The sequence below is a fragment of the Diabrotica virgifera genome, chromosome 5 (assembly GCF_917563875.1).
Source record: "Diabrotica virgifera virgifera chromosome 5, PGI_DIABVI_V3a".
NCBI classification, from domain to species: Eukaryota; Metazoa; Arthropoda; class Insecta; order Coleoptera; family Chrysomelidae; genus Diabrotica; species Diabrotica virgifera.
In genome coordinates this window covers 215,904,173-215,921,700 of record NC_065447.1, presented here as the reverse complement: position 1 = coordinate 215,921,700, position 17,528 = coordinate 215,904,173, and the positions used below count along the sequence as shown (strand labels likewise).

General features: G+C 36.4%; 1 protein-coding gene across 50 annotated transcripts in view; it reads left to right on the top strand.

Annotated features, from left to right (window-relative positions):
* LOC114334985 (mucin-5AC-like) overlaps positions 1-17,528 on the top strand; it is a 159,161-nt gene that overhangs the window by 83,525 nt on the left and 58,108 nt on the right. For 2 of the 50 annotated variants that reach the window (XM_050650619.1, XM_050650618.1), the window contains 39 exons: positions 70-350; positions 446-653; positions 736-977; positions 1,083-1,290; positions 1,581-1,903; positions 2,095-2,302; positions 2,414-2,724; positions 2,864-3,071; positions 3,181-3,440; positions 4,523-4,730; positions 4,839-5,098; positions 6,496-6,703; positions 6,814-7,073; positions 7,207-7,414; positions 7,512-7,822; positions 7,959-8,166; positions 8,264-8,574; positions 8,710-8,917; positions 9,018-9,277; positions 9,411-9,618; positions 9,728-10,035; positions 10,159-10,366; positions 10,455-10,708; positions 10,860-11,067; positions 11,145-11,395; positions 11,547-11,754; positions 11,832-12,082; positions 12,231-12,438; positions 12,507-12,829; positions 12,975-13,182; positions 13,257-13,507; positions 13,671-13,878; positions 13,953-14,203; positions 14,367-14,574; positions 14,648-14,901; positions 14,960-15,167; positions 15,237-15,565; positions 15,629-15,836; positions 16,030-16,346. In XM_050650619.1, coding sequence (XP_050506576.1) covers positions 70-350; positions 446-653; positions 736-977; positions 1,083-1,290; positions 1,581-1,903; positions 2,095-2,302; positions 2,414-2,724; positions 2,864-3,071; positions 3,181-3,440; positions 4,523-4,730; positions 4,839-5,098; positions 6,496-6,703; positions 6,814-7,073; positions 7,207-7,414; positions 7,512-7,822; positions 7,959-8,166; positions 8,264-8,574; positions 8,710-8,917; positions 9,018-9,277; positions 9,411-9,618; positions 9,728-10,035; positions 10,159-10,366; positions 10,455-10,708; positions 10,860-11,067; positions 11,145-11,395; positions 11,547-11,754; positions 11,832-12,082; positions 12,231-12,438; positions 12,507-12,829; positions 12,975-13,182; positions 13,257-13,507; positions 13,671-13,878; positions 13,953-14,203; positions 14,367-14,574; positions 14,648-14,901; positions 14,960-15,167; positions 15,237-15,565; positions 15,629-15,836; positions 16,030-16,346 — 9,560 coding nt within the window. The remainder of the gene's footprint in view (positions 1-69; positions 351-445; positions 654-735; positions 978-1,082; positions 1,291-1,580; positions 1,904-2,094; positions 2,303-2,413; positions 2,725-2,863; positions 3,072-3,180; positions 3,441-4,522; positions 4,731-4,838; positions 5,099-6,495; positions 6,704-6,813; positions 7,074-7,206; positions 7,415-7,511; positions 7,823-7,958; positions 8,167-8,263; positions 8,575-8,709; positions 8,918-9,017; positions 9,278-9,410; positions 9,619-9,727; positions 10,036-10,158; positions 10,367-10,454; positions 10,709-10,859; positions 11,068-11,144; positions 11,396-11,546; positions 11,755-11,831; positions 12,083-12,230; positions 12,439-12,506; positions 12,830-12,974; positions 13,183-13,256; positions 13,508-13,670; positions 13,879-13,952; positions 14,204-14,366; positions 14,575-14,647; positions 14,902-14,959; positions 15,168-15,236; positions 15,566-15,628; positions 15,837-16,029; positions 16,347-17,528) is intronic. The other 48 variants (XM_050650629.1, XM_050650635.1, XM_050650640.1 and 45 more) reach the window with 48 other exon arrangements.

The window sequence follows — 17,528 nt, the reverse complement described above, 5'->3', positions numbered from 1 at the left end:
ACATCTGTAACCAATCCATCATTTAATAATATTTACTTTAGGTAATTAAAAAATTATTTAAATTTTAAGAACCAACCACTGTCACCAAAGCTACAACTAGGCCTACAGAGGAAACCAGAACTACCAAGAGAATAACCACTAGACCCACAATTGCAACAGCTCCAACAGAAATAACAGAAGAGGTTACTACCAGAAGAGTATCAAGCACAAGTCAAGCTCCTACTCAAACAACTCAACCAGAAATTACGTGTGAAACCGGCTGGACTTCTTGGATCAATCAAGATGTCCCACCAACTGAAGGTGAAATGAAAGAAGTAGACAGAGAACCAATTCCATCAATCTCAATAATTGTAAGTAATATATTATAATATTTCGATTAGGTTGGTTGTACTTTAAGCATATTAAGTCGCTATTTAAATATAAAATAACTCTTTCTCTATTTTAGCAATCTCTCAAGGACTCACCCAAATGTGACTACGATATGATGGTTGATATTCAATGCAGAACTGTGAAAGGAGGTTTTTCTGCGAGCGAAGTTGCTGAATCTACCGGTTTGGATATTGTATGTTCCTTAGAACAAGGTTTGGTGTGCAATTCAAACGGACAAGGCAAGTTATGTCCCGACTTTGAAGTTCGTCTTAGATGTCAATGCGGTAAGAATATTTACACCTCTATATCCCAATCTTTTAGCAATTTGAATTTGCAACTTATGTAATAATTTGTATATTTTTATAGAAGGTACAACAACAGTAACTACAAGAAAGCCAACTAGTAAAGCTCTTCCTACAGAAACAGAAGTTACTGAGGAAGAATTAACTTCCACAACAAGCAAAGCCACCACGCATGCAACACGAACAACTGAAGTAGATCTAGGTTGTGAAACTGGATGGACTTCATGGATCAACCAAGATGTTCCAAGAAATGAAGACGAATTACGAAGAGAAGACATCGAACCTGTTCCTTCTACTTCAGTATTGGTAAGATGTTTTGCCCCTTAAATTAATGTGTGTAACATATGCGTTTTCCTAAACTAGTACAAAAGACAAAAGTAATTTTGTTTCACATTAACTCATTCTTTTTAGAAATACTTGGAGAACTCACCCAAATGTAACTCTGATATGTTTGTTGACATTGAATGCAGAACTGTTAAAGATGGCAATTCAGCTTACAATGTTGCGAAAGAGACAGGTCTAGATATTGAGTGTTCTCTAGAAAATGGGCTGGTTTGTAGATCGCCTGGCAACGAATCGCTGTGTCCAGACTTCGAAGTCAGAGTAAAATGCCAGTGTGGTAAGTTAACTATATTAATGATTTTAATAAACAGATATAAACTTTTATTTCATTTATCTCGTTGGAACTTTACCGCGCTGAGCAGATGGGACGTGAATTATAAATTGTAAAATTCCCTCATCTTCCTTAGTCTCAGCATCCGTATGGCTTGCAAATTGTAGAAGCCTCGGAGGTGTAACCAGAGAAGGTTCCCATTGTTTTCTATCTGGTAGGATGTAGAGTAACATTTTTTGATGTTGTTTTATATGCTATTAGATTGAAAACTTAGTCTTTTATTTCATTGTTTACAGAAGCCACCACAGTTACCAAGGCACCCATAAGACACACAACCAAGATATTGCCAACAGAAACTACTGAAGGCGTAACAACTACTATTAAACTTACAACAAGACCTACCATTAGGACAGCTCCAACTGAAATAACAGAAGAAATAACTACCACCACCAGAACAGTAAAAACTACCAGCAGAATTACTCCTGAACCCACACAAACAACTACTGAACAAATTGAATGTCTAACTGGATGGACTTCATGGATTAACCAAGATGTTCCAACTAATGAAGATGAGCTTAAAGAAAATGATATTGAACCAGTTCCTTCAACATCTGTTCTTGTAAGTGCATTTTTATTAATTTAATAAAATCAGTTGATTTAAATCAACAAATTGCATAGTTGCATTAGGGTATATTCTTTTATGCTACTAAATATGTACTATTATAGTAAATTTCAACTAAATAAAGGTTTAATATTATATTTATTTCTACTCTGCTAAAACGTAACTCATGATGACCATTCTTTTAACAGAAATACTTAGAGGACTCACCCAAATGTGGGTATGACATGATGGTCGATATCCAATGTAGAACTGTGAAAGGAGGTTTCTCTGCTAGTGAAGTTGCTCAAGATACAGGTTTGGATATACAATGCTCACTTGAAAATGGACTTGTCTGCAACTCACCTGGAGGTGAAAAATCATGTCCAGACTTTGAAGTACGAGTAAGATGTCAGTGTGGTAAGTGTTATTGACATGGTCTTCAATTTATTTAGTTAATTTTTAAACGTCTCATATATGGTTAAATTATGTAAATTAAGTAATGCCTAATCATCTTATTTATTTCTGCAGAAGGTACCACCACGTCAACAACAAGAGTGACAACCAAAACAACGAGCAAATCTCTTCCAACGGAAGTAACGGAAGAAGAAACAACATCAACAACAAGGAGAACTCAACCAACAGAAGTAACGGAAGAAGAAACAACATCAACAACAAGGAGAACTAGACCAACAGAAGGAACTCACAGACCTACTGAAACAACTGAACCTGAAGTGGAGTGTACAACTGGCTGGACTACTTGGATTAACCAAGATGTTCCAACCACTGAAGGTGAACTCAAAGAAAACGATATTGAACCAGTTCCATCAACATCTGTTCTGGTAAGTGTGCATTGCTATTCTTTTTATTACGAAAAATATCTACATTTAAGAGAAATGTCTAGAAGAATCTACATGAATTTAATATTACTGTTCCTATTTCGTTAAAAAACGTTACTAATGGCAATTCTTCTTTTTTCAGCAACACTTAGAAGGCTCACCCAAATGTAGTGATGACATGATGGTCGATTTCCAATGTAGAACTGTAAAGGGAGGTTTCTCTGCTAGTGAAGTTGCTCAAGATACAGGTTTGGATATACAATGCTCACTTGAAAATGGACTTGTCTGCAACTCACCTGGAGGTGAAAAATCATGTCCAGACTTTGAAGTACGAGTAAGATGCCAGTGCGGTAAGTAATATTCACATGCTCACAAATTCATTCAGTTAATATTAAAAGTCGGATATATGCTTAATTATATAAATTCAACAATGTTTAATCACCACATTGATTTTTACAGAAGGTACCACCACGACAACAACAAGAGTGACTACCAAGACAACGAGCAAATCTCTTCCAACGGAAGTTACGGAAGAAGAAACAACATCGACAACAAGGAGAACTAGACCAACAGAAGGAACTCACAGACCTACTGAAACAACTGAACCTGAAGTGGAGTGTACAACTGGCTGGACTACTTGGATTAACCAAGATGTTCCAACCACTGAAGGTGAACTCAAAGAGAACGATATTGAACCAGTTCCTTCAACATCTGTTCTGGTAAGTGCATTGTTATTCATTTCATTACAAGAAATATCTACATTTAAGAGAAATATTTAGAAGAATATACATAGATTTCATATAGAGAGAGAGAGAGACATACTTTATTGATCTCTCTCTTCAATCCTGACCCCCCGGAGGGAGTGTAGTGGTCGACGTGATGTCGTGTATTGTCCGTCTCCAAAGATCTCTGTCTCTGGTCATTTCTTTTAATTCATGCATAGATATTTTGCATATTCCTGTAATCTGATCGATCCATCTTGTTGGGGATCTTCCTCGTGATCTTCGGCCTTCCACCTTTCCTTGTATAATGAGTCTTTCCATGTTTTCTGTGTTGGCTCTCATAACATGTCCAAAGTATTTTAATTGTTGGAGATGGACTTTACTGGAGAGCCGTTGGCTAACTTTTAGCTCTCTTAAAATCGAATTATTTGTTGTATGGTCGGTCCAAAGAATTCGTAGCATTCGTCTCCAACAGAACATTTCAGTGGCGTCTATCTTTCTTCTTTCCGAATTTCTCAGGGTCCAAGATTCACATCCGTAAGTCAGTATTGGGAATATTAAGCAGTTGATCAACCTCATCTTTAACGCTCTTGAAATTTGACAGTTCTTCCATATTGTGGTCATTTTTGCTGTGGCGACTTTTGTTAGATCACATCTACGTTTTATTTCCTCCTGTAGTGACCCTGTGTTTGTGATTAATGATCCCAGATATAAGTATGAGTTCACAACCTCAAACCGATCAATTGTGGTTATATGTGGATGATTGTTATGTAGTCTATCCACTATCATGATCTTTGTCTTTGATATGTTTAATTGCAGACCAAATATTTGACTTTCGTTTTCAACCAGTCGTATAAGATCATTCAGCTCTGCTTGACTATTTGCAAGAAGGGCTGTGTCATCTGCGAAACGTAGGTTGTTTATTTTATGACCATTTATTGAGATACAATGATACTTTATTGATATAATGACTTTATTGATACAATGTACCAAAAGGCCATCGACCGAAGGATTTTATATATTTGTTCCTATTCCTATATGTTAAAAAACGTAACTAATGGTAATTCTTCTTTTTTCAGCAACACTTAGAAGGCTCACCCAAATGTAGTGATGACATGATGGTCGATTTCCAATGTAGAACTGTAAAGGGAGGTTTCTCTGCTAGTCAAGTTGCTCAAGATACAGGTTTGGATATACAATGCTCACTTGAAAATGGACTTGTCTGCAACTCACCTGGAGGTGAAAAATCATGTCCAGACTTTGAAGTACGAGTAAGATGTCAGTGCGGTAAGTGTTATTGGCATGCTTACAAATTCATTCAGTTAATATTAAAAGTCGGATATATGCTTAATTATATCAATTCAACAATGTTAATCGCCATATTGATTTTTACAGAAGGTACCACCACGACAACAACAAGAGTGACTACCAAGACAACGAGCAAATCTCTTCCAACGGAAGTTACGGAAGAAGAAACAACATCGACAACAAGGAGAACTAGACCAACAGAAGGAACTCACAGACCTACTGAAACAACTGAACCTGAAGTGGAGTGTACAACTGGCTGGACTTCTTGGATTAACCAAGATATTCCAACCACTGAAGGTGAACTCAAAGAAAACGATATTGAACCAGTTCCTTCAACATCTGTTCTGGTAAGTGCTGATTGTTATTCTTTTAAATATACGTGCAATATACAGTAAGCTTAAAAGGGATATTAAGTTTAGCGTATGTCTTCTTCTTCACGTGCCATATCAGAATTATCCGACGTTTGTGATCACCATTGCGAAGGCTTCTCGATCTTCTGCAATATGGAATAATTGTCCTGCATTTGATATTTGAGTCCACTCACGAATGTTTTTCAACCAAGAAACTTGTTTCCTTCCTACACCTCTACGGCACTCTATTTTGCCTTTAAGGATCAGTGGTAATATTTTATATCGACTTCCACTCACTGTATGTCCCAGATAAGACATTTTTCGATGTTTAACAGTCTTTAGCAGTTCTCTATCTTTGTTGACCGTCCTTGGTACTTCTTCATTAGTTTTTATTGCTGTCCAAGGTATCTTCAGCATCCGTCTACGAATCCACATTTCCAATGCTTCAATTCTGTTCATAATGGATACTTTTAGCGTCCACACTTCTGCACTATACAAAAGTACGGACCAAACATAGCACTTAACCATTCTTTGTCTAAGTTCTAAACTGAGATGATTATTGCAAAGAAATGACTTCATTTTCATAAAAGTAGTTTTAGTCATTGCTATTCTACGTTTTATTTCTATGTCTGGATCTAGTTGGTCCGTTATCACAGTTCCCAAATATGTCATTTTGTGAACTTTCCCAACTTGGACTCCGTTTAATTAAAGCTTTGCATTGGAATGTGGGTCACGACTAATGATCAAAAATTTGGTTTTGTTTGAGTTTATTTTAATGCCCATTTCCTTTCCTACCTTGTGAATAAGATCAAGCAGAATTTGGAGACCTTCAATATCAGAACTATTGTATCGTCTGCATATCTAAGCACATTAAGTAGTTCCCCGTTGATTTTGATTCCATATGGCTGTCTCTCCAATGCCTTTTTAAATAACTGGTCCGAGTAAATACTGAACAATGTTGGCGACAAAATGCAACCTTGTCTGACTCCTCGTTGTATGGAGATTTTATCGATGTAATCTCCAATTTTTACGATAGCAGTTTGATTCCAGTACAACTTTTTAATGACACGAATATCCTTGTCATCTATTCCGATATTTTCAGTATTTGCATTAATTTTACATGCTATACTTTATCGAATGCCTTTTCGAAGTCCACGAAACATGCAAATACTTCTTTTCTTTAGTCACGGCATTTTTGTAATAGGATGTTAAGCGCAAAATGTGCCTCCGTGGTTCCCACACCATTTCTAAAACCAAATTGGGTATCTTCGAGATCTTCACATTTGCGTCTAATTCTGTTGAGGTCTGTGATTTTCACAATTAGCGTATGTACTTAAATTATTATTATTGTATTTAATTATTTAATTATAATATGGTAATTGTTCTTTTATCAGCAATACTTAGAAGATTCACCCAAATGTGGCGATGAGATGATGGTCGATTTCCAATGTAGAACTGTAAAAGGAGGTTTCTCTGCTAGTGAAGTTTCTAAAGATACAGGTTTGGATATAGAATGTTCACTTGAACATGGACTTGTCTGTAATTCACGTGGAGGCGAAAAAGAATGTCCAGATTTTGAAGTACGAGTAAGATGTCAGTGCGGTAAGTGTTATTGACATTATTTTAAATTCACTCAGTTAATTTTTATAAGTCTCGTATATGATTATTTTTATAAATTCAATAATGTCTAATCATTTGATTGATTTACACAGAAGGTACAACCACCACAACAACAAGAGTAACTACCAAAACAACGAGCAAATCTCTACCAACGGAAGTTACGGAAGAAGAAACAACATCAACAACAAGGAGAACTAGACCAACAGAAGGAACTCACAGACCTACTGAAACAACTGAACCTGAAGTGGAGTGTACAACTGGCTGGACTACTTGGATTAACCAAGATGTTCCAACCACTGAAGGTGAACTCAAAGAAAACGATATTGAACCAGTTCCTTCAACATCTGTTCTGGTAAGTGCATTGCTATTCATTTCATTACAAAAAATATCTAGATTTAAGAGAAATATCTAGAAGAATCTAGATTTAATATATTTATTCCTATTTCGTTAAAAAACGTAGCTAATTGTAATTCTTCTTTTTTCAGCAACACTTAGAAGGCTCACCCAAATGTAACGATGATATGATGGTCGATTTCCAATGTAGAACTGTAAAGGGAGGTTTCTCTGCTAGTGAAGTTGCTAAGGCTACAGGTTTGGATATACAATGTTCCCTCGAACAAGGACTTGTCTGCAACTCACCTTTAGGTGAAAAAGCCTGTCCAGATTTTGAAGTACGAGTAAGATGTCAGTGCGGTAAGTGTTATTAAATTCACTCAGTTAATTTTTGTAAGCCTAGTATATGATTATTTTTATAAATTCAAAAATTTAATCACCTTATTGATTTTCACAGAACCTACCACCACGTCAACAACAAGAGTGACTACCAAAACAACAAGCAAATCTCTTCCAACCGAAGTTACGGAAGAAGAAACAACATCAACAACAAGGAGAACTCAGCCAACAGAAGTAACAGAAGAAGAAACAACATCAACAACAAGGAGAACTAGACCAACAGAAGGAACTCACAGACCTACTGAAACAACTGAGCCTGAAGTGGAGTGTATAACTGGCTGGACCACTTGGATTAACCAAGATGTCCCAACCACCGAAGGTGAACTCAAAGAAAACGATATTGAACCAGTTCCTTCAACGTCTGTTCTGGTTAGTGCGCATTGTTATTCTGTTCATTACAAAAAATATCTAGATTTGAAATAAATATCTAGCAGTAACTAGCTTCAATATATTTACTCCTATTTCTTTAAAAATCGTAACTAATAGCAATTCTTCTTTTTTTCAGCAACACTTAGAAGGCTCACCCAAATGTGGCGACGACATGATGGTCAATTTCCAATGCAGAACTGTAAAGGGAGGTTTCTCTGCTAGTGAAGTTACTAAGGCTACAGGTTTGGATATACAATGTTCACTTGAACAAGGACTGGTCTGCAATTCACCTTTAGGTGAAAAAGCCTGTCCAGATTTTGAAGTACGAGTAAGATGTCAGTGCGGTAAGTGTTATTAAATTCACTCAGTTAATTTTTGTAAGCCTCGTATATGATTATTTCTACAAATTCAAAAATTTAATCACCTTATTGATTTTCACAGAACGTACCACCACGTCAACAACAAGAGTGACTACCAAAACAACAAGTAAATCTCTTCCAACGGAAGTTACGGAAGAAGAAACAACATCAACAACAAGGAGAACTCAGCCAACAGAAGTAACGGAAGAAGAAACAACATCAACAACAAGGAGAACTAGACCAACAGAAGGAACTCACAGACCTACTGAAACAACTGAGCCTGAAGTGGAGTGTACAACTGGCTGGACCACTTGGATTAACCAAGATGTCCCAACCACCGAAGGTGAACTCAAAGAAAACGATATTGAACCAGTTCCTTCAACATCTGTTCTGGTCAGTGCGCATTGTTATTCTGTTCATTACGAAAAATATCTAGATTTAAGAGAAATATCTAGAAGTAACTAGCTTTAATATATTTACTCCTATTCCTTTAAAAAACGTAACTAATGGCAATTCTTCTATTTTCAGCAACACTTAGAAAGCTCACCCAAATGTGGCGATGACATGATGGTCGATTTCCAATGTAGAACTGTAAAGGGAGGTTTCTCTGCTAGTGAAGTTGCTAAGGCTACAGGTTTGGATATACAATGTTCACTTGAACAAGGACTTGTCTGCAATTCACCTTTAGGTGAAAGAGCCTGTCCAGATTTTGAAGTACGAGTAAGATGTCAGTGCGGTAGGTGTTATTAAATTCACTCAGTTAAATTTTGTAAGCCTCATATATGATTATTTCTATAAATTCAATAATTTTTTATTCATCTTTTTGATTTTCACAGAAGGTACCACCACGTCAAGAACAAGAGTGACTACCAAAACAACGAGCAAATCTCTTCCAACGGAAGTTACGGAAGAAGAAACAACATCAACGACAAGGAGAACTAAACCAACAGAAGGAACTCAGAGACCTACTGAAACAACTGAACCTGAAGTAGAGTGTACAACTGGCTGGACTACTTGGATCAACCAAGATGTTCCAACAACTGAAGGTGAACTCAAAGAAAACGATATTGAACCAGTTCCTTCAACATCTGTTCTGGTAAGGGCACTGTTATTTTTTTCATTACAAAAAATATCTAGATTTAAGATAAATATATAGAAGAATCTAGATTTAATAAATGTATTCCTATTTCGTTAAAAAACGCAACTAATGATAATTCTCCATTTTTAAGCAACACTTAGAAGGCTCACCCAAATGTAGCGATGACATGATGGTCGATTTCCAATGTAGAACTGTAAAGGGAGGTTTCTCTGCTAGTGAAGTTTCTAAGGATACAGGCTTGGATATACAATGCTCACTTGAAAATGGACTTGTCTGCAACTCACCTGGAGGTGAAAAATCATGTCCAGACTTTGAAGTACGAGTAAGATGTCAGTGCGGTAAGTGTTATTGACATGCTCATCCATTCATTCAGTTAATATTAAAAGTCGGATATATGCATAATTATATAAATTCAACAACGTTTAATCACCATATTGATTTGTACAGAAGGTACCACCACGACAACAACAAGAGTGACTACCAAAACAACGAGCAAATCTCTTCCAACGGAAGTAACGGAAGAAGAAACAACATCAACAACAAGGAGAACTCAACCAACAGAAGTAACGGAAGAAGAAACAACAACAACAAGGCGCACTGGACCAACAGAAGGAACTCACAGACCTACTGAAACAACTGAAACCGAAGTGGAATGTACAACTGGCTGGACTACTTGGATTAACCAAGATGTTCCTACACGTGAAGACGAATTAAGGGAAAAGGATATTGAACCAGTACCTACAACTTCAGTACTTGTAAGTACTAATAAATTCAGATTGCTTTTTTTTATCAGAAAAAATTGACAAAATAAATATCTACATATTATATGCTTCCCAACTTTTTAACATAGCTAATAAAATCATAATTTAAAATTTTAGCAACATTTGACCGATTCTCCAAGATGTGATTCTGACATGGTTGCTGATATTCAATGTAGAACTGTTAAGGACGGTAAATCAGCCTATATGGTTGCTCAAGAGACAGGTTTAGATATTCGATGCTCACTTGAAGAAGGTTTAGTGTGTCAATCATATGGAAATGGTGCACTATGTCCAGATTTTGAAGTACGAGTAAAATGTCAATGTGGTAAGTAAATAGGATGGACCTCTTTTACATTTGTTACTTAGAATTTTTGTAATTCTATTTAAATAATAAAAATTTTATTTTATTATAGAACCAACAACAACATCAAGAGTCACCAGACCCACAACTAAAGCTCTTCCAACAGAGACAACTGAAGAAGAAACTACTGGAACTACTACAAGAGTAACTTCTAGACCCACAAGCACTGTTGCAGAAACTGAAACTACGGAAACTGAATTCGGTTGTCAAACTGGCTGGACTTCTTGGATTAACCAAGATGTTCCAAGCAACGGGGACGAATTAAGAGAAGAAGATATTGAACCAGTTCCCTCTACTGAACTACTTGTAAGTATTTTATTTTTACCCTAAATGCACATTTTAAAGATTATGGGCCTAATTCATCAGTAACTAACTTCTTAATAAATTAAATATCTATGTAAATTTATTAGTTTAACTTTTCTAACATAGCTAATGTAGTCATAATTTTCAATTTCAGCAACATTTGAAGGATTCTCCAAAATGTGACTCTGACATGGTTGCTGATATTCAATGTAGAACTGTCAAGGATGGCAAATCGGCCTACACGGTTGCTCAAGAAACAGGTTTAGATGTTCAATGCTCTCTTGAACAAGGGTTAGTCTGTAACTCATCTGGAAATGGCGCACTATGTCCAGATTTTGAAGTACGAGTCAGGTGTCAATGTGGTAAGTAAATGGGTTCACTGTTAGATTTGTTAATTAGAATTTGTATATACCTATCTGCCTATTTCATTTTACTATAGAACCAACAACATCAAGAGTCACCAGACCCACAACTAAAGCTCTTCCAACAGAGACAACTAAAGAAGAAACTACTGGACCTACTACAAGAGTAACTTCTAGACCCACAAGCACTGTTGCAGAAACTGAAACTACGGAAACTGAATTCGGTTGTCAAACTGGCTGGACTTCTTGGATTAACCAAGATGTTCCAAGCAACGGGGACGAATTAAGAGAAGAAGATATTGAACCAGTTCCATCTACTGAACTACTTGTAAGTATTTTATTTTTACCCTAAATGCACATTTTAAAGATTATGGACCTAATTCTTCAGTAACTAGCTTCTTAATAAATTAAATATCTATGTAAATTTATTAGTTTAACTTTTCTAACATAGCTAATGTAGTCATAATTTTTAATTTCAGCAACATTTGAAGGATTCTCCAAAATGTGACTCTGACATGGTTGATGATATTCAATGTAGAACTGTCAAGGATGGCAAATCGGCCTACACGGTTGCTCAAGAAACAGGTTTAGATATTCAATGCTCCCTTGAACAAGGTTTAGTCTGTAACTCATCTGGAAATGGCGCACTATGTCCAGATTTTGAAGTACGAGTCAGGTGTCAATGTGGTAAGTAAATGGGTTCACTGTTAGATTTGTTAATTAGAATTTGTATATACCTATCTACCTATTTCATTTTACTATAGAACCAACAACATCAAGAGTAACCAGACCCACAACTAAAGCTCTTCCAACAGAGACAACTGAAGAAGAAACTACTGGAACTACTACAAGAGTAACTTCTAGACCCACAAGCACTGTTGCAGAAACTGAAACTACGGAAACTGAATTCGGTTGTCAAACTGGCTGGACTTCTTGGATTAACCAAGATGTTCCAAGCAACGGGGATGAATTAAGAGAAGAAGATGTTGAACCAGTTCCCTCTACTGAACTACTTGTAAGTATTTTATTTTTATCCTAAATGCACATTAAGATTATGGACCTAATTCATAAGTAATTAGCTTCTTAATAAATTAAATGTCTATGTAAATTTATTAGTTTAACTTTTTGAACCTAGCTAATGTAGTCATAATTTTCAATTTCAGCAACATTTGAAGGATTCTCCAAAATGTGACTCTGACATGGTTGCTGATATTCAATGTAGAACTGTTAAGGATGGCAAATCGGCCTACACGGTTGCTCAAGAAACAGATTTAGATGTTCAATGCTCTCTTGAACAAGGGTTAGTCTGTAACTCATCTAGAAATGGCGCACTATGTCCAGATTTTGAAGTACGAGTCAGGTGTCAATGTGGTAAGTAAATGTTACATTTGTTAATTAGAATTTGTATATACCTATCTGCCTATTTCATTTTACTATAGAACCAACAACATCAAGAGTCACCAGACCCACAACTAAAGCTCTTCCAACAGAGACAACTGAAGAAGAAACTACTGGAACTAAGACAAGAGTCACCAGACCCACAACTAAAGCTCTTCCAACAGAGACAACTGAAGAAGAAACTACTGGAACTACTAGAAGAGTAACTTCTAGACCCACAAGCACTGTTGCAGAAACTGAAACTACGGAAACTGGATACGGTTGTCAAACTGGCTGGACTTCTTGGATTAACCAAGATGTTCCAAGCAACGGGGATGAATTGAGAGAAGAAGATATAGAACCAGTTCCATCTACTGAACTACTTGTGAGTTATTTTTTTACATTTTCTTAATCTTTAATCCATATTTTAATGATACAGTAACTAGCTTCTTGATAAATTAAATATCGATGTATACTTCTTCGTTTAACTTTTCAAACATAGCTAATGCAGTCATAATTTCCAATTTTAGCAACATTTGACAGAATCTCCAAAATGTGACGCTGACATGCTTGCTGATATTCAATGTAGAACTGTTAAGGATGGTAAATCGGCCTATATGGTTGCTCGAGAGACTGGTTTAGATATTCAATGCTCTCTTGCAGAAGGTTTAATCTGTAACTCATCTGGCAATGGCGCACTATGTCCAGATTTTGAAGTACGAGTAAGATGTCAATGTGGTAAGTAAATGTGATCACTTTTACATTCGTTAAATTAGCATTTTTTTACATCTACTAATTTTATTTTATTGTAGAACCAACAACGTCAAGAGTCACTAGACCCACAACTAAAGCTCTTCCAACAGAAACAACTGAAGAAGAAACTACTGGAACTACGACAAGAGTAACCTCTAGACCCACAAGCACTGTTACAGAAACTGAAACTACGGAGGCTGAATTCGGTTGTCAAACTGGCTGGACTTCTTGGATTAACCAAGATGTTCCAAGCAATGAGGATGAATTGAGAGAAGAAGATATTGAACCAGTTCCATCTACTGAACTACTTGTAAGTAATTTATTTTTACCCTAAACGCGTACCTAATCGTACATTTTACAGATTAAGGACATAATTAGCCCATAACAAGCTTCATTATAAATTAAATATCTACGTATGCTTCTTCATTTAACTGGTCTCACATAGCTAATTAATTCACAATTTCTAATTTCAGCAACGTTTGAAGGATTCTCCAAAATGTGACTCTGACATGGTTGCTGATATTCAATGTAGAACTGTTAAGGATGGTAAATCGGCCTATAGGGTTGCTCAAGAGACCGGTTTAGATGTTCAATGCTCTGTTGATGAAGGTTTAGTCTGTAAATCATCTGGAAATGATTCACAATGTCCAGATTTTGAAGTACGAGTAAGATGTCAATGTGGTAAGTAAATTGGTTCACTTTTACTTTCGTTAAAATAGACTTTTCATATATCTACTAATCTTAATTTATTATAGAACCAACAACGTCAAGAGTCACTAGACCCACAACTAAAGCCCTACCAACAGAAACAACTGAAGAAGAAACTACTGGAACTACAAGAAGAGTAACATCTAGACCCACAAGCACTATTGCAGAAACTGAAACTACGGAGACTGAATACGGTTGTCAAACTGGCTGGACTTCTTGGATTAACCAAGATGTTCCAAGCAATGAGGATGAATTGAGAGAAGAAGATATTGAACCAGTTCCATCTACTGAAGTACTTGTAAGTAATATATTTTTACCATAAATGCACACCTAAACGTACATTTTACAGATTAAGGACATAACTGGTCCATAACAGGCTTTATTTTAAATTAAATCACTACGTATACTTCTTCATTTAACTTTTTTCAAATAGGTAATTTAATCACATTTTCGAATTTCAGCAACATTTGAAGGATTCTCCAAAATGTGACTCTGACATGGTGGCTGATATTCAATGTAGAACTGTTAAGGATGGTAAATCGGCCTATAGGGTTGCTCAAGAGACCGGTTTAGATATTCAATGCTCTCTTGATGAAGGTTTGGTTTGTAAATCATCTGGAAATGGCGCACTGTGTCCAGATTTTGAAGTACGAGTAAAATGCCAATGTGGTGAGTAAATGAGATCCCTTTTTCTTTTGCTAATTACAATTTATATAGACCTACTAATTTGATCTTATTATAGAACCAACAACAACATCAAGAGTCACCAGACCCACAACTAAAGCTCTTCCAACAGAAACCACTGAAGAAGAAACCACTGGAACTACAGGAAGAGTAACTTCTAGACCCACAAGCACTGTTGCAGAAACTGAAACTACAGAAGCTGAATTCGGTTGTCAAACTGGCTGGACTTCTTGGATTGACCAAGATGTTCCAAGAAACGAGGATGAATTAAGACAAGAAGATATTGAACCAGTTCCTTCTAATGAAATACTTGTAAGTAATTTACTTTTATCCTAAACCCACATTTTAAAAGATTTTGTTTGTTTTGTAGAAATACTTGAAAGATTCACCTAAATGTGATTCCAATATGATGGTAGATATTCAATGCAGAACTGTTAAAGATCTTGAATCAGCCTACAAAGTTGCTCAAGAAACTGGATTGGACATTGAGTGTTCTCTTGAAAGAGGTTTAATTTGTAGATCTTCAGGAAATGAATCCAAATGTCCAGACTTTGAAGTGAGGGTAAAATGTCAGTGTGGTAAGTAAAGTGTTTTGTAGATTCCGTAAATTTCATCCTCAGTGTGAATATGCTTTAATATACTTTCAGAACCAACAACAATTACCAAAACCACTTTAAGACCCACAACACAAGCAACACATCCAACCGAAGTAACTGAAGGTGAAATCACTACCACTAAGTTATCTACTAGACCCACAATGGAAACAGCACCTACAGAAATCACTGAGGAAGTTACAAAAACGACCAGAACAGTTATCACCACAAGCCATGTCACTCCTCAACCTACAGAAACCACTGTTAAAGAACAAGTTAGCTGTAAGACTGGCTGGACTCCTTGGATTAATCAGGACATTCCATCAAATGAAGACCAATTAAGAGAACAAGATGTAGAGCCTGTACCTACACCATCAATAATGGTTAGCAAATATAAAATATTTATTGTCTATTCGTTTATGAAATATACTGTTTTAATTTTTTAGAAATATCTGAAGGACTCACCTAAATGTGATACCGATAAAATTGTTGCTATCCAATGTAGAACTGTTAAAGGGGGATTCTCTGCAGAAAGTGTTGCTAAGGAAACTGGACTTGATATTGAATGCTCGTTAGAAAATGGATTAATCTGTAAAGCAACCGGATTTGACAATCTCTGTCCAGATTTTGAGACACGTGTGAGATGTCAATGTGGTAAGTACCTACATTATTTATACTTTTATATATATATATATATATATATATATATATATATATATATATATATATATATATATATATATATATATATATTTTTAAAAGCGAAAAAATATCTTTTATTTTACTTTTAAATTATTATATTTCCAGTTTATATCTTTCGGTTATTTTTACTCTATTTTATTTATAGAACCTGTTACAACTACTACAGCCACAACCAGACCTACTAGCAAGACTGCCCCAACAGAAGTTACAGAAGAAGAAACTACTGGTACAACAAAGAAATATCCTACAAGTAAAGCCCTTTCAACTGAAACAGAGGAACTAACTACTACTCCACCTACACCAATGGAACCTAAATCGTCTACAACTGTAGCACCTGAAGTAACAACTGAAGGAGAACTTACTTGTCAACCAGGCTGGTCCACATGGATCAACCAAGAAGTTCTTCCAAAGGATCAATTAAGAGAGGAAGATAGAGAACCTGTGCCATCTACTGAAGTACTCGTAAGTATACTAAAAGTTTTAACAGAAACTTGCTTTGAAATGCATTTTTTACGTATTAAATATCATCATTATCAACCCATATGCGTCCACTGCTGGACATAGGTCTCCCTTAGCTCTTTCCATCTATCTGTGTCCTGTGCAACTTGCATTCCGTTACTGATAACAAGCTTCAGATCGTCGGTCCGTCTGGTTGGTGGGCGTCCTCTGCTCCGTGGTGCTTCTTCTCGTGGCCTCCACTCGACAATACGTTTTGACTATAGCTTCTCTGATAATCTGGCGACGTGTCCTCAGCAATTCCACTTTAGGACGCGATTGTTTCCACAGCATCTGTTGTTTTTGTTCTACGACTTTTGTATTTCTCCGTGTGGGATTCGGTCTCTCAGGGAGACACCCAGCATCTAGCGCTTCACAGTCCACTGAGTTACGCGAATCTTGTTCACTACCTTTTTTGTGAGTGGTATTAATGTTCCCGCTTCATAAGTGAGTACAAGCAACACACACTGGTAAAAAATTTTCGTTTTCAGGCATATGGGTAAGCCTTAAGCCAATTTAAATACATAGTTCAATTTACCAAACGCTGCCCAGGCTAATCCCCTGCGACGTGAGAGCTCACATGTCTGGTTATCTCTGCCCAGCCGAATTTAATGTCCCAAGTACTCATAAGATGCAGTATGCTCAATATCCTTTCCATCAAAAACAATATTACGATTTAGCACCAGATTAATTATTGTTTGCTTCTTGTTCATGTTAATCTTTAGTCCGGCCTCTAAAGAAGATGATATAATTTGTTCAACATTATTATTGCATCATCCATACGATCGGCTATAAGAACAATGCCATCTGCGAATCTCAAATAACTAAGCTTCTCTCCATTTATGATGTTACCATACTTCGTTTAGATCTTCATCATCATCTTGGTGCTACAGCCCTTAGAGGGCATCGACCTGCTCAAGCTTTCTACGCCATTCTGTTCTGTCCCTTGCTTGCATTTACCAGTTGCCGACTCCGATCTTCTCGGCTCTTGTGTTACCCCGTCCATCCATGATATAATGACAGAAGATATGACATGGAGCATGTAGGCGGGGCCAACGTAGCTACGTCTCTCTATGAGTAGATCAGCATTATATTCAGTGTTGTCGTATAGTAAACACTGTTTATTTTTGTGTTTAAGGTGAATTTTAC